Raw genomic sequence first — 14,668 nt, 5'->3', positions numbered from 1 at the left:
GAAGAAAACAGGAATCAAGTAGATATAATGAATATTCTTTAATTCATATCCTCTGGGACCAGCTATGGGTCAGCAGACTAGGAGCTATTTGCAAGGTTTAGATTATTACCACCTACTGGTCCGTCCTGTTCTTCCTAAAGTGCACACCACACACACACAGACACACACACACACACACACAACCTTTCTTCTTTATTTACTTGTTTCTAAATATAAGTAGGTGGAACTATCAGACAGAAACAGGATATTGCCAAGAATGATTTAATAGAACTGCAGGATTCCATGATGTTGAGACTCAAGGTTGGAAGAGAGGTGTCAGACTGCAGAAGTTGATTCCAGGCTTGTATTTGTGTCTGTTAATTTTGGTTTTACAGGTACATACTTGGGATCCACACAGCACTTAGCCTCAGTTTTGCATAATATATAGTATACTTCACTTTCTTTACATGTTGCTCTGCACCTGCCTGACTTACCCCAACATTTCATGACTGAAAACAAAAGGGAAGAAGAGAACAGGGTCAGTTTTGAAAGAAAGCAGAAGGGTGGGAACGGAAGACACTAAAGCCCAGTAGAGGAATAGGAGGGAAATGAGGAGGTCTGTGGGGAAGAAGCTCTTACACAGGATCCCCCAAGTTTAAGGGAGATTATAGACCACTACGCTTTCTTCCTTCACTTGTGCCCCCTGTTAGAACTCCCAGAGTCCCCCCAACTCAGTGGCATGGGACCTACTGGGTAGCTTCCCCTCCTTGGCCAGCTCCTTGGTGGGGGGAAGAGGACCCTTCTCCCAAGGGTTTTATCTCCCCCATATTATAATGTACCCAGGTGCCCAGTAGCAATTAGCCACCTTTTCTCGTTGTTCTTTGGTACCCCCTCTGACCACATCAATGAAAGGTGACAGGAATATTAAATAAACTCATTCGAACATCTGTAAGAGCTGTAGGGCACCTGTAAAACTCCCAAGAATATCATACTGCCTTCTTCACAACATCCTGAGACTTTTCTCTGGCCCCAACCAGTCAAGGGAATTAGGAACAGCTACTCCAGGGAACCTACAACCTAAGGTAACCCAGATAATTTGAGGTTGCATTAAAAAGTGGAATCAGAATCCTCAAACAGAAATTGGAGAACCATTTTCCTAGAGGCAACAATACATCAAAATTCAAATCCTTTCAATGAATGTTTTTGAAAAAGTCCCCATTTTCTCTACACTCCATACCCAAGTCTCTCTCTTTACACCCTATCCCTCATGTTCAGCTTTTCCAGAGCTAACCAGAGATAAGGTTGGAATGGTCAAGTACTGGGCACTGGGAAGACCATTTGGTACCAGAGAACTCAAACTTCCCCATGACTAGAGAGACTACCTAAAGGCCTCAATGAGCTCCACCAGGCCATTCTCCCAGCCCAACCTGTCAGAGACCCCAAAGTTCTCTGAACATTCATCAGGTTCCCTGACTCCCATCCCCTTCTGGAAATCCTGTTTACCTGGGGTGACCTGGGCCAGGAGCAGGGTAACAGTCAAAAGCAGAAGAAGGAGCTTCATGAATGACGAGTGATCAGGGAGGGATAGGAGGCTTCTCAACTGGTAAAACAGACAGAGGACTCCATTCTGGGCAGTCCAGACTGGTATTTATTGCTTTGAGGAGCATGGCAGAGCCAAGATCAGTGAACCAGTACGGGAACAGTCATTTGAGAGATCAGACAGGCAGGCAAGGAAGGTATCAACCACACTGACTGCGGAGGCTGGGAGAGGGGGAGGGGACATTAACGAAGAGAAGATACGGCCTTGCCTTTGAAGAATTTTATAATACAGCTGGAGAACCAAGAAGGGGAAAAATATTTTCATCACTAATTTGTTTTTCATTAATGAGAAAAAAAGAGAGAGAAAAAGAGATAAGACAGAAAAGGAGTGATACTTCTGTGCGCCTTGGGTTCTTCCCAGCAACAGGGACATCTTAGGATGTCCCATATGTTGATGATTCATTGTAATACCAAATGAAGGGCAGAGCAGGGGAAAATACCTTAATAGCTCCATGGCCATCACCACTGGAAACCAGAATGTCAGTATTCATGGAGTAGAACGAGCAGGAAAGCCATAGCCCTTACTTTTAACAGTATGTATTTAATAGGAACAAGTAGCACCCTCATAGGTAGCAAAAGAAAAGCCATTTATTATTGTTGTGGTCTTTTTTTTTATTATTATTACTTTTTTTTTGAGACACTCTTGTTCTGTTGCCCAGGCTGGAGTGCAGTGGCACAATCATAGCTCACTGGAACCTCGAATTCCTGGTCTCAAGCAATTCTCCTGCCTTGGCCTCCCAAAGTGCTAGGATTAAAGGCGTGAGCCATCATGCCCAGCTTGGTCTTTCTTATACGAACTGGTAGATTGCCCCAGCACTTTGGGAGCCTGAGGCGGGCAGATCACAAGTTCAGGAGGTCGAGACCATCCTGGCTAACACAGTGAAATCCTGTCTCTACAAAAAAATACAAAGAAATTAGCCAGGCGTGGTGGCGGGCCACTGTAGTCCCAGCTATTCAGGCTAAGGCAGGAGAATAGCTTGAATCTGGGAGGCGGAGTTTGCAGTGAGCCGAGATTGTGCCACTGCACTCCAGCCTGGGCAACAGAGCGAGACTCTGTCTCAAAAAAGAAAGAAAGAAATGGTAGATTGCAATCTTGGCCCTGCTTCTTCACCCCTACTTGAATTCACACATTTGTCAAGGTCTCATCCTAGGAGAACTCTATTTGGTTTTCCCTTCACTTTGGCCTTGGCATGTGATTTGCTTTGGCTAGTGATATGTGGGCAGAAGTGACGGTGTGCCAGTTGTGAGCCTAGGTTTTAAGAGATGATGAATGTTTTCATTTGCCCTTCTGTGCCTGCCGTCACTATGAGAAGAACATGCCCCAGTGGTTCAAGGAGGATGAGAGACATGTGGGGCGGAGCTACTCCTGGTGACTCACAGATCTGCAGTGAGAAACAGAGCTGCCCTGGGCACTCCAGCCTCAAGCAGGGCAATCTAGCCAAATATAAAGGATTGCCGTATTAAGCCACTGAGTTCTGGAGTGGAACATTACATAGTAATGGCTAACTTATACACAAGGCCAGCAGATAAATCAGGAAAGAGCCAAGTGCTTTTTAGGACAATAATGGTAAGGTCTATCTTTCTTTTCTTTTTCTTTTCTTTTTTTTTTTTAAGACAAAGTCTTGCTCTTTTGCCCAGGCTGGAGTGCCGTGGCACCATCTCAGCTCATTGCAACCTCTGCCCCCCGGGTTCAAGCAGTTCTCCTGCCTCAGCCCCCCATGTAGCTAGGACTATAGGCACACACCACCACACCCAGCTAATTTTTGTATTTTTAGTAGAGACGAGGTTTCACCATGTTGGCCAGGCTGGTCTCAAACTCCTGATCTCAGGTGATCCACCCATCTCAGCCTCCCAAAGTGCTGGGATTACAGGTGTGAGCCACTGCACCTGGCCTAGGTCTGTCATTTCAAAATGGACAGAAATAAAGACATACTAACAAGAGGAATATCTTCTTTCTAACATGGAAGAAAACAACAAGCCAAGAGCAGAGGCTCCTGCCTGTAATCCCCACAATTCGGGAGGCTAAGGCAGGAGGATTGCTTGAAGCCAAGAGTTTGAAACCAGCCTCGGCAACATAACGAGACTCCATCTCTACACACACACAAAAAAAGTTTTAAATAGCCGGGCATGGTGGGGCAAAGCTGTAATCCTACCTACTAGGGAGACTGAGGCAGGAAAATCATTTGAGCCCAGGAGGTCGAAGCTACAATGAGCTAAAATTGCACCACTGCACTCCAGCCAGCTCAACAGAGACCCTGTCTCCAAAAACAAAAAAAAGACAAGGTAAATTTTCTTGTTGTCTGAAGAAAAATTGATGCTCCAGAGGTCACCAGACTTTTTCTATAAAGGCCAGATGGTAAATACTTTAGGATTTGCTGGCCACAACTATCACAACTACTCAACTCTACAGTTATAGGACAAAAGTACTCACAGACAATATATAAGCAAATGAGTGTGGCTGTATTCCAATAAAACTTATTTATAGACACTCAAGTTTAAATTTTGTATAATTTTCACATCTCTAAATGAAATTTGATTATTTTCAACTATTTAAAAATGTACTGGCTGGGCATGGTAGCTCACGCCTGTAATTCCAGCACTTTGGGAGACTGAGACAGGTGAATCACCTGAAGCCAGGAATTCGAGACCAGCCTGGCCAACATGGTGAAACCTCATCTCTACTAAAACTACAAAAATTAGCCATGTGTGGTAGTGAGCGACTGTAACCCCAGCTATTCGGGAGGTTGAGGCAGGAGAATTGCTTGAACCTGGGAGGCAGAGGTTGCAGTGAGCCGAGATGGTGCCATTGCACTCCAGCCTGGACAACAGGAGTGAAACTCCATCTCAAAAAAAAAAAAAAAAGTACCAAGGCAAACAGATCGCTTGAGGCCAGGAGTTTGAGACCAGCCTGGATGACATAGCAAGGTCCCTCCTCTATTTTAAAAAAATTTGTTAAAAAAAATTAAATAAACAAAATTATTGCTGATTTTCTTGGTATCTCCACTTTGGAAAAACAGTTTAACAGTTTCTTATAAAGTTAAACATACACTTATCATACAACCAAACAACTCCACTCCTTGGTATTTATCAAAGATAAATGAAGACATATGTCCATGCCAAAACTTGAATTGTCATAGTAACTTATTTCAGCATAAGAGAAAACAACCCAAAAGTCCATTAATTAGTAAACAGAGAAATTCTGATATCTCCATGTAATAGAATACTATTCAGCAACAAAGAATTAACCACTGCTATGCAACATATGGATGAACCTAAAGAGCAGGCTGGGTGCGGTGGCTCATGCCTGTAATCCCAGCACTTTGAGAGGCCAAGGTGGGTGGATCATCTGAGGTCAGGAGTTCGAGACTAGCCTGTCCAACATGGTGAAACCCTGTCCCTACTAAAAATACCAAAATTAGCTGGGCATGGTGGCAGGCGCCTGTAATCCCAGCTACTCGGTAGGCTGAGGCAGGAGAATTGCTTGAACCCGGGAGGCGGAGGTTGCAGTGAACCTGAGCCAAGATCGTGCCACTGCACTCCAGCCTGGACAAGAGCGAAACACTGTCTCAAAAAATAATAATAATAAAAATAATAATAAATATTTTTTTAAAAGCATTAGCCTGAGTGGAAAAAGCCAGACCAAAAAAGAACATACTGAACCAGCTTATTCACATGAAACTCCAGAAAACACAAACCTAATCTACAGTGACAAAAAAACAGATCAGTGGTTGCCTGGGGCTGATGGGAGGAAGAGGGCATTGACTGAGATGGGGCATGGGGGAACTTTCAGAGTGATGAAAATTTTCTATACGCAGATGTCAAAACTCATCAAAATTTACACAATTATATTTTATATAAATTATACTTCAAAAATGTTGACTTTAAAAAAAACCTGTGCTAGTTTTTTAAATAAGCAACAGAATCAGATAAATAACATAAAACCACTTAAAATATATACACATTTAATGTGGTACACATATACCATGGAATACTATGCAGCCATCAAAAAGAATGAAATCACATCCTTTGCAGCAACATGGATGCAGCTGGAGGTCATTATCCTAAGCCAACTGATGCAGAAACAGAAAACCAAATACCACATGTTCTCACTTACAAGTTGGAGACAAACCTTGGGTACATGTGAACATAAAGATGGGAACCATAGACACTGGGGACTACTAGAGTCAGGAGAGAGGGAGGGAGGCAAGGGCTGAGAAACTACCTATTATATACTATGCTCACTACCTGGGTAACAAGATACATCATAGGAGTTAAACATTGTAGGAGTTGCCTATGTGAGAGATGGATAGGAGTTGATTATGGGGATAAAAGTTAATAAATCAGTAAAATAAAATAAGAGAACGACTTTGTATAAGGCCAACTATGATAAATCTGCCATAAATACATAACCCTCTGCAACAGAGGACTAAAATAAAGTGCTATATTTACAAGGGGCTTACTTCTAAAGATCGTTAGTAAGGTATCAGCCCCCTGGACTGGAACCCATTTCCTCTCCTTCCAGAAGGGGCTGCAGAGAGGAAACCTGAGATGCCATTCAAGCAAATGGCACAACTTCCTCCACTCTTGAGAAAGGGGATTGTTTCCGGTTGGAAGGGTAAGATACTGGGCTGAGAGCCTTGAAAAATAAGAGAGAGAGAGAAGAGAGAGCAACTCATGGGAGCACCATCCTTGCAGAAGTCTTAGTCTAGAAGGTACTTTCTTTATGCATCCAAGGAACCCCCAGTGGCACAGAGTTTCATCTACACTGAATGGTTTTGAGATCTAATTCCCTTCTTTAAAGAACTCCATCACAGCCCTGCAAGTTTGCTCTTGTGAACACTGATAAGCAGAATAAGGCTGCCTAATAAAGGGATGACCTGAATCCATTATGTGCAAGATTTATCAGAATTAATAGTAGTTTTCAGCAGTAGAGAAGACTCTCATAAAAGAGCCTTTTCCTATCTGTCACAAAAGACTGTGAAACAAAATGCCTTGATTGCTTCGTGAGCTAAAGAGGACTCCCCACAGCTGAACTATATACATCTACAGTTCTGGAGTGCCCACCATTCTTAGATTCTGCTTAAGATTCCACATCTTAACTACTGATATCCAACCATGTTGCCAAGACTCCCATTCCAAGCTCTCCAAGGAAATAATCTGATTGGCTAAACATAATCTTATTCATTATCTAATAGAGATAAACCATTTTAAAAGGATAGAAAACTGTGGAACAACCTCCCTTACTGATATCTGCAAATTTCAGCTTTTCTTTGTTGCCACACATGAAGTGATATCATATGCTCTCAATAGATGGGGTGAATGCACTTCAGTAAAAAAAGAAAAGGAGAAAAGAATGTATGAAAGCAGAGCAAAAAAATAAGAAAGCGATAAAGATCTGAGGAGAGAATATGTGTTTTCCAAAGATTACAGAACTACAGATGAATCTGCAAATGGTACGTTAGGAAAATTACCTGAGGATGAAGAAAGGTAGGAGGCACTCAGCAGAGAAAGGTTGGTACTGATGAGTGGACGGTGCTGTGAAGTGTCCAGGAGCCTGGAGTCCACATATTAAAGATATACACAGTTACCTGGACCTAAGTCCAATTCAGTGTACTCAACCCCTTTAGGTAGGTTTCTGCAGTGCTGTGGTCCTTAATTCAACATCATTCCCCTCTTTTTGAGCCTCAAGTGGGTACCACTGCCATCTCTGGCTTAGTAGAAGATAGGGTGGTATCTGAAATTCAGAAAATTCAGAACCTGTTTGGTTCTGCCTGGCCATTGACTCTTGCTTTGACCCATAAGTCATAAGTGACCCTAATCAAAGAGTTTGCCCAGCACCCTTCTACTCCCTTCTCAGATTTCTTCCACTCACTTCTGGATAGTTCCTTGCTCCCAGCCCTGCAGCAGGGAAAGGAAATATATCTACATATCACTTCTTTGTAATCTTTGGGGATAGGAAGCATTGGAGGAGGGTAGTGGGCAAAGAAGATGAAACTTCAGGCCCAAATAAGGCTTGGAGATTTTCTGGGGTTCTATTATATTCCAGTTCTCTGGTTCCTGGTGCTATGTGTAACTAGCAATGGTAATGGATAGGTTGGGCTTTTTTCTTCGATTTATTTGAAATGATGTTTGACAATCTATCCATAGGGGTAATGTGGGGAAATGGAAAGAATACAAGCTTTGGAGCCAGATAAACCTGGGTTCAAATCCTCATTTTGCCACATATTAGCCAAGTGACTTTGAACAAGTTAGTTAATGTCTCTGAACTTCAGTTTAACTATCTGTAATATGGAGATGATACTACTGACAGCAGAGGTTTGCTGTGAAGATTAAATTAGGTGATGCTTGTAAAGCTCACGGAATAGTGCCTGGCACAGAGGAAAGCCTCTGATAACTGGTAGTTACTGTTATTTACTATGAATTCTCACCTTCCTTGACTTCTTGAAACATTTGGCTATTGACCTCTTTCCTCCTTGAGGCTCTTCTGGCTTTTCATTGCCAACACAGTCAACGTTCAATACAAGGGACATTAGGATTGGCAGTAGCTCAGAGATCTCTCTGCTCACCGTGATCTTCAGGTTTGAAAATTGCATCTCAATTCTAAGACCCAGAGGGCTCACCCAGAGTCGAGGCTCAAGGACAGCTCTCCTCTGTGTCCACAGTGTATACGATGTAACTGTGTTCGGGCACTGGTGAAAGATAACAGAGGAAAAGCCTGGCTTTTTATCAGAGCATGTTTCCAAGCTTATCGCTTTTCCCAGCTCTCCTTGTCCCTCCCAAGATCTCTTCACTGGCCTCTTCTCTTTACTGTTACCAAATCTTTCCAGAAGTTGCTCTTTCCCTCAATTGTTCATTTGTCTTCTTGTCCAGGAACGAACCACTGCTCTCTTCTTGTCAGATCAGCTTCTCATCCCTCCTCAAGGGCCTTTAACTACTCCACATCCAAAGCTACCCAGGCCATTTTAGGTTTCCTGTGGACTAAGGACAAAGGTGCCGGGAGATGAGGCCAGAAATGTTCAAGAGGGTTTCTGTCCCTAACATGCTTACCACTTATTGAGGAAAATGGAAAACAAGTATTTTTAAATGAGCTTCATATCCCTCAAAAGCACACACAAGAAATGTTTTCTAAATAAATTAAATCTTGATTAAGTATCTATTATGTACAGAGCACTCTCCTGAGCACCAGGAATTCAGAGCAGTAAGGATACTGTCATCTAACAGCCAGCTGTGTTAGGATAAACTATGGTATGCCGCAGTAACCAAAAAAAGAAGAATCTTGGTGGCTTCTAAGAACAAAGGTCTGTTTGTCTATTTCCCATACATGCTGCATATCCACTGAAGGGTTGCTGGGGACACTGCCCCATATCTGAGTGTGGAACCCAGGCTGACTAGGTAGCCACTCATTTGGTGCTGATCACCATGGCAGAGGAAAAGAGAGCTCTAGAGAGTCTTCAACTGGCCATTATATGCCCTGGCCTTGGAAGTAAAATGTAACCACCTCATAACTCACTGGCTACGACAGTGACATGGCTCCATCCAACCACAAGAGGGCCAGAAGTACAATCCTACAATGGGCTTAGAATGCAGAAAGCCAGAATTATCGAAACAACGAAAGACAATTGTGGGCGAGGCTGTGGAGAAAATGGAACCCTTGCATACTTTGGGTGGGAATGTAAAATGGTGTGGCCACTATGGAAAACGGTATGGAGGTTCTTCAACAAATGAAAGATAGGCCAGGTAAGGTGGCTCACACCTGTAATTCCAGCACTTTGGGAGGCTGAGGCAGGCAGATCACCTGAGGTCAGGAGTTCGAGACCAGCCTGACCAACATGGAGAAACCCTGCCTCAACTAAAAATACAAAATTAGCCGGCTGTGGTGGCACATGCCTGTAATCCCAGCTACTCAGGAGGCTGAGGCAGGAGAATTGCTCAAACATGGGAGGTAGAGGTTGCGGTGGGCTGAGATCACGCCATTGCCCTCCAGCCTGGGCAACAAGAGTGAAACTCCATCAAAAGGAAGAAAGAAAGAAAGAAAGAAAAGAAAGAAAGAAAGAAAGAAAGGAAAGAAAGAAAGAAAGAGAAAGAAAGAAAGAAAGAAAGAAAGAAAGAAAGAAAGAAAGAAAGAAAGAAAGAAAGGGAAAGAAGGAAGGAAGGAAGGAAGGAAGAAGGAAGGAAGGAAGGAAGGAAGGAAGGAAGGAAGGAAGGAAGGAAGGAAGGAAGGAAGGGGAAGGGGAGGAAAGGAAGGAAAGGAAGGAAAAAGGAAGGAAAGGAAGGAAAAGGAAAAAGGAAGGAAAGAAAGAGACCATACGACCCAGCCATTCCATTTCTGGATATATATCCAAATAAACTGAATCAGTATCTCAAAGAGATATCTGCACACCCACGTTCATTGGCATTATTGACCATAGCCAAGATGTGGAAACAAGCTACATCTTGTTATGGATGTCGATGGATCCATCCATTGACAAACGAATGGATAAAGAAAATGTGGTGTATACACACAGCAGAATACTAATCAGCCTTTAAAAATGAGGGAATTCTGCAATATGCGATGACATGAATGAGCCTTGAGGGCATTATGCTAAGTGAAATAAACCAGTCACGGAAAGACAAATGCTGAATTATTCCAGTTATATGAAGTGTCTAAAGCAGTCAAACTTATATCAAAAAGAGTGGCATGATGATTGTCAGGAGCTGGGGAGTGAGGGAAATTAGGAATTACTAATCAATGAGCAGAAAGTTTCTGTTAAACAAGATGAATAAATTCTAGAGGCCAGGCACAGTAGCTCATGCCTGTAATCCCAGCACTTTGGGAGGCTGAGGCAGGAGGATCCCTTGAGCCCAGGAGTTCAAGATCAGCCTAAGCAACATAGTGAGACCTTGTCTCTATTAAAAATAAAACATTATCTGGGCATGGTGGCATGCACCTGTAGTCCCAGCTACTCAGGGACAGTGGGGAGGTGGTGCTGAGATGGGAGAGGATCTCTCGAGCCTAAAAGGTGGAGGCTACAGTGAGCCGTGATTGTGTCACTGCACTCCAGCCTGGGTGACAGAGTCAGACCCTGTCTAAAAAAATTTTAAAAGATGTTTAAAGTTTTAGAAATCTGCTGTACTACATTGTACCTAGAGTCAATAATAATGTATTGAACGCAAAAAAATTGTTAAAACAGATCTCAACATGTTAAGTGTTCTTACCACAACAAAGTAAAATCTTTGAAAAACTTAGAAAGCCAGAATATTTGATGAACAGTCGTTTTTTGTTTTTGGTTTTTTTTTCTGCTGGAGACAGAGTCTCACTTTATCCCCCAGGCTGGAGTGGAGTGGTACAATCTCGGCTCACTGTAACCTCCGCCTCCCAGGTTCAAGCGATTCTCATGCCTCAGCCTCCCGAGTAGGTGGGATCACAGGCACCAGCCACCATGCCTGGCTAATTTTTCTATTTTTATTAGAGACAGGGTTTCACCATGTTGGCCAGGCTGGTCCCAAACTCTTGACCTCAGGTGATCCGCTAGCCTCAGCCTCCCAAAGTGCTGGGATTACAGGCGTGAGCTACCGTGCCGGCGATGAACACTCTTAATGACTACCAAATATATCATCACAGTGGTCAGGCAGAATGTCCACATACATAAAAATACTGCAAAGTAGGCTATGTCTAATCAAAATAAAAATATATATATTACAGTAGAACAGAGCATGGGAACAACTACCCAAGGGCCAGGGCATTCAGGGAGGGGTTCGTGGAGGACCTTCTGCTTCTCCAAGGCTTGAAGGAGAATAGGTTTCAGAGAACGGTGGAGAAGGAGAGGGTGCAAAAGAGTACTTCAGGCAAGGGAGCAGTGTGAACTGAGGAGTGGTGGCAGGAACATTTGCAAGCCATCTGGAAATAATGAAGATACTGCCTGGCTGCAGCTGCCAGCTCCTGTACCATATAATGTGGGAAAACTGCATAGAAATGAGATTTTTATAGTCTTTGAATGCAAATGTAAAATACTTAGACTTGGTTCTCAGGTCAAAATCAGGGAACTGAGGGAGGTTGAAAAGGCAGCGATCTGCGCCCTTCTTCTCACTTTTTTGTTCGTTTGTTTGTTTCTAGACAGAATCTCACTCTGTCACACAGGCTGGAGTTCAGTGGCACAATCTCGGCTCACTGCAACCTCCACCTCCGGGGTTCAAGCAATTCTCCTGCCTCAGTCTCCCAAGCAGCTGGGACTACAGGTGTGCGCCACCACGCCCAGTTAATTTTTGTATTTTTAGTAGAGATGGGGTTCCACCATGTTAGCCAGGCTGGTCTTGAACTCCTGACCTCAAGTGATTCGCCCACGTTGGCCTCCCAAAGTGCTGAGATTACAGGCATAAGCCACTGCGCCCAGCCTTCTTCCCACTTTAAACTGAGCAGCTCTATTTTGATCTGTTTGATACATTGAGTTTCATGTAAATTTTTTGGTTTTAAAAAGTTTTCTGCTCCTTTAAAAATAATATTTGAAAAACCTTGGTTTTGGAAATACAGAGCCATTTTTTCTTTAAGTTTTTGAGCATAGAATCTCAGAATTCAGACCTCAGAAGTTGTTGCATCTGACGTGTATCAAAAGCAAGAACACCCTCTAAACAACCCTTGCCTTCTCTCTTAAAGCTCTTCCAGCAATGGAAAAATCAATACATGTCAAGATAATGCATTCCATCACTGGACGCTTCTAATTTTTAGGAGATTATATCAATTAAGCCAGAATTTACCTTTCTGTAACATCTACCTATTATTCCTAATTCTGACCTTTAACAGTTCCAGAGAATAAGTTCAAAAATAATTCCATGTCGAGCACTTGAAGACAGCTATCATGGGTCTGTTTGGTCTTTTTTTCTAGGCTCGTTATCCCAAGTTTCCTCTCCCTACAAAGTAGAGCAGCATATTCTCTTATACTGGTGAGGCCTCTCAGTATACTCTGTTTATCTGAGTCCTCTCCCTTTCTTAAAGCAGGGAGACTGACCTCAAGCAAAAACCTGAAAGGGGGTGTTTTAAGACGGATAAGGCCCAGTAGCTTGTCTATATAGGCCTCCCTTCACATTAGAAAAGAAAGAAGGCCGAGTGCAGTGGCTCATATCTATAATCCCAGCACTTTGGGAGGCCGAAGCAGGCAGATCACTTGAGGTCAGGAGTTCAAGACCAGCCTGGGCAACATGGTGAAACGCCATCTGTACTAACAATGCAAAAACTAGCCAGGTGTGGTGGTGTGTGCCTGTAATCTCAGGTACTTGGGAGGCTGAGGCAGAAGAATTGCTTGAACCTGGTAGGTGAAGGTTGCAGTGAGTGCAGGTCACACCCCTGCATTCCAGCCTGGACAACACAGCCAGACTCTGTCTCAAAAAGAAAGAAAGAAGAAAAGCCAGTAATGATAAAAACTTAGAAATTAAAAGTACAAAGATGAAATTTCCAGAAATTATAATAAAATGACAGAGATAAAATAAAAGCATTAGAGAAAATATAAGAAAATCAGCAAATCAGTCAAGGAGTCCAACATATGAAAAATAAGTAGACCAGAAATAGCGAACAGGAAAAACAAAGACCAGGAAATTATCAAAGAAATAAGTAAAGGAAGATTGTCCTAAAATTGAAAGACATGAGTTTGCAGATTGACAGGGCCCACCGAGTGCTCAGAAAAATTGATTTCAGTAATCCTACATGAAATTTAGGCACAACAGCTGGGCACGGTGGCTCACGCCTGTAATCCCAGCACTTTGGGAGACCGAGGCAGGCCAATCACCTGAGGTCAGGAGTTTGAGACCAGCCTGGCCAACATGGTGAAACCCAGTCTCTACTAAAAATACAAAAATTAGCCAGGCGTGGTGGTGGGCGCCTGTAATCCCAACTACTTGGGAGGTTGAGGCAGGAGAATCGCTTGAACCCAGGGGAAGGAGGTTGCAGTGAGCCAAGATTGTGCCATTGCACTTCAGCCTGGGCGACAAGAGCAAAACTCCGTCTCACAAAAAGGGAAAAAAGAAATTTAGGCACATCAACGTGAAACGTCAAAATCCTAGAGAGAAGACCTTAAGAGCTTTCAGTGAGAAATAACAAGTCACAGACAAAGAGAAGAACCCGAATGGCTTCGGATTTCTCCACAGTAAAGAGGTAAGAGGCAGGACTCAACTCTAGACAGAAAACTGGCTGAAACAGGGAAGAGGCACCAAAAGCACCTTATCATAAGACTCGCCCACCAATGTCATGACAGTTTACCATTGCCATGGCAACACCTGGAAGTTACCACCCCTTTTCTAAAAATTTCTAAATAACCCATCCCTTAATTTGCATGGAATTAAAAATGGATATAAATATGACTGCAGAAGTGCCCCTGAGCTGCTACTCTCAACACACTGCCTGTGGGGTAGCCCTGTTCTGCAGAAGCCCACACGGCTTATGCCTCCATAAAGCTGGTTTCTTCTACCTCTGCCACTGCCTCCATAAAGCTGGTTTCTTCTACCACCGCTCACTCTTGAATTCCTTCCTAAGAATTTGCCCAGCATGGGTAACACTAGATATTGGAAAGGACAATGAGGCAATGCCTTCGAAAGTCTAAAGTAAAATAATTTCCAATATGGATTGACCAACCAAACCACTAACCAAGTATAAGGATAGTACATTGAAGTCAGACATTTTCAGGAAGCTATCAGGAGGTGCTCTGTCCAAATAAGAGTAAATTAAGAAAGATCTAGGATCCAGAAGGCAAGGCATTGATCTCAGGAGAAAGTCAAAAAGAATCCACAGGATGATACAAATAGAGATCCAGGATAGTATCAGGTCACCAGGTGTAATGTCAACCAGTTCAGAGTGAAGCAGGTCTGAATGCCCAAGGAGAGAAGTCCCCAGGAAGACAAAATTGATAAAATACCTAAAGGTTCTGAACATATTCAAAGGACATGGCAGACAGCTAAATCCTCATTTTCCATAGCAGAAATCCAATGGAAAGTGCCTAAAACTAAAAAATTAAGAAGCAACCATATAAGCATATGAGTAAATAATGACGGAAGAGATGGAAGTGAAATCCAAAGGAAAAAAACAAAAGATGTGAAAGTAGTTTTTTGAAAAGCAAGAAATAAGGAA

General features: G+C 43.0%; 1 protein-coding gene across 2 annotated transcripts; it reads right to left on the bottom strand.

The window, feature by feature from the left end:
- Window positions 1-247: 247 nt before the first annotated feature.
- DEFB121 (defensin beta 121) lies at window positions 248-8,223 on the bottom strand. 2 transcript variants are annotated; one of them, XM_030826576.1, is made up of 2 exons: window positions 8,007-8,223; window positions 248-488 (listed from the first exon to the last, which is right to left on the bottom strand). In XM_030826576.1, exons 1-2 carry the CDS (start codon window positions 8,026-8,028, stop codon window positions 316-318), a joined length of 195 nt encoding a protein of 64 aa, XP_030682436.1. In that variant the 5' UTR covers window positions 8,029-8,223; the 3' UTR covers window positions 248-315. The 2 variants fall into 2 exon arrangements, with proteins under 2 accessions (XP_030682436.1, XP_003273532.1); XM_003273484.1 differs by lacking the exon at window positions 8,007-8,223 and adding an exon at window positions 1,483-1,654.
- Window positions 8,224-14,668: the final 6,445 nt, after the last annotated feature.

The sequence above is a fragment of the Nomascus leucogenys genome, chromosome 13, assembly GCF_006542625.1.
Source record: "Nomascus leucogenys isolate Asia chromosome 13, Asia_NLE_v1, whole genome shotgun sequence".
Lineage (NCBI taxonomy): Eukaryota > Metazoa > Chordata > Mammalia > Primates > Hylobatidae > Nomascus > Nomascus leucogenys.
The sequence above is the reverse complement of the archived record's forward strand: the minus strand, read 5'-3'. Positions and strand labels throughout refer to the sequence as shown.

What these genes read in the sequence shown, in the direction of transcription:
- DEFB121 (XM_003273484.1), bottom strand. Translation starts at nt 1,540, where the DNA reads ATGAAGCTCCTTCTTCTGCTTTTGACTGTTACCCTGCTCCTGGCCCAG. An exon ending in CCTGGCCCAGGTCACCCCAG is followed by an intron (nt 489 to 1,482) that starts GTAAACAGGATT and finishes TTTTGTTTTCAG; the next exon opens with TCATGAAATGTTGGGGTAAG.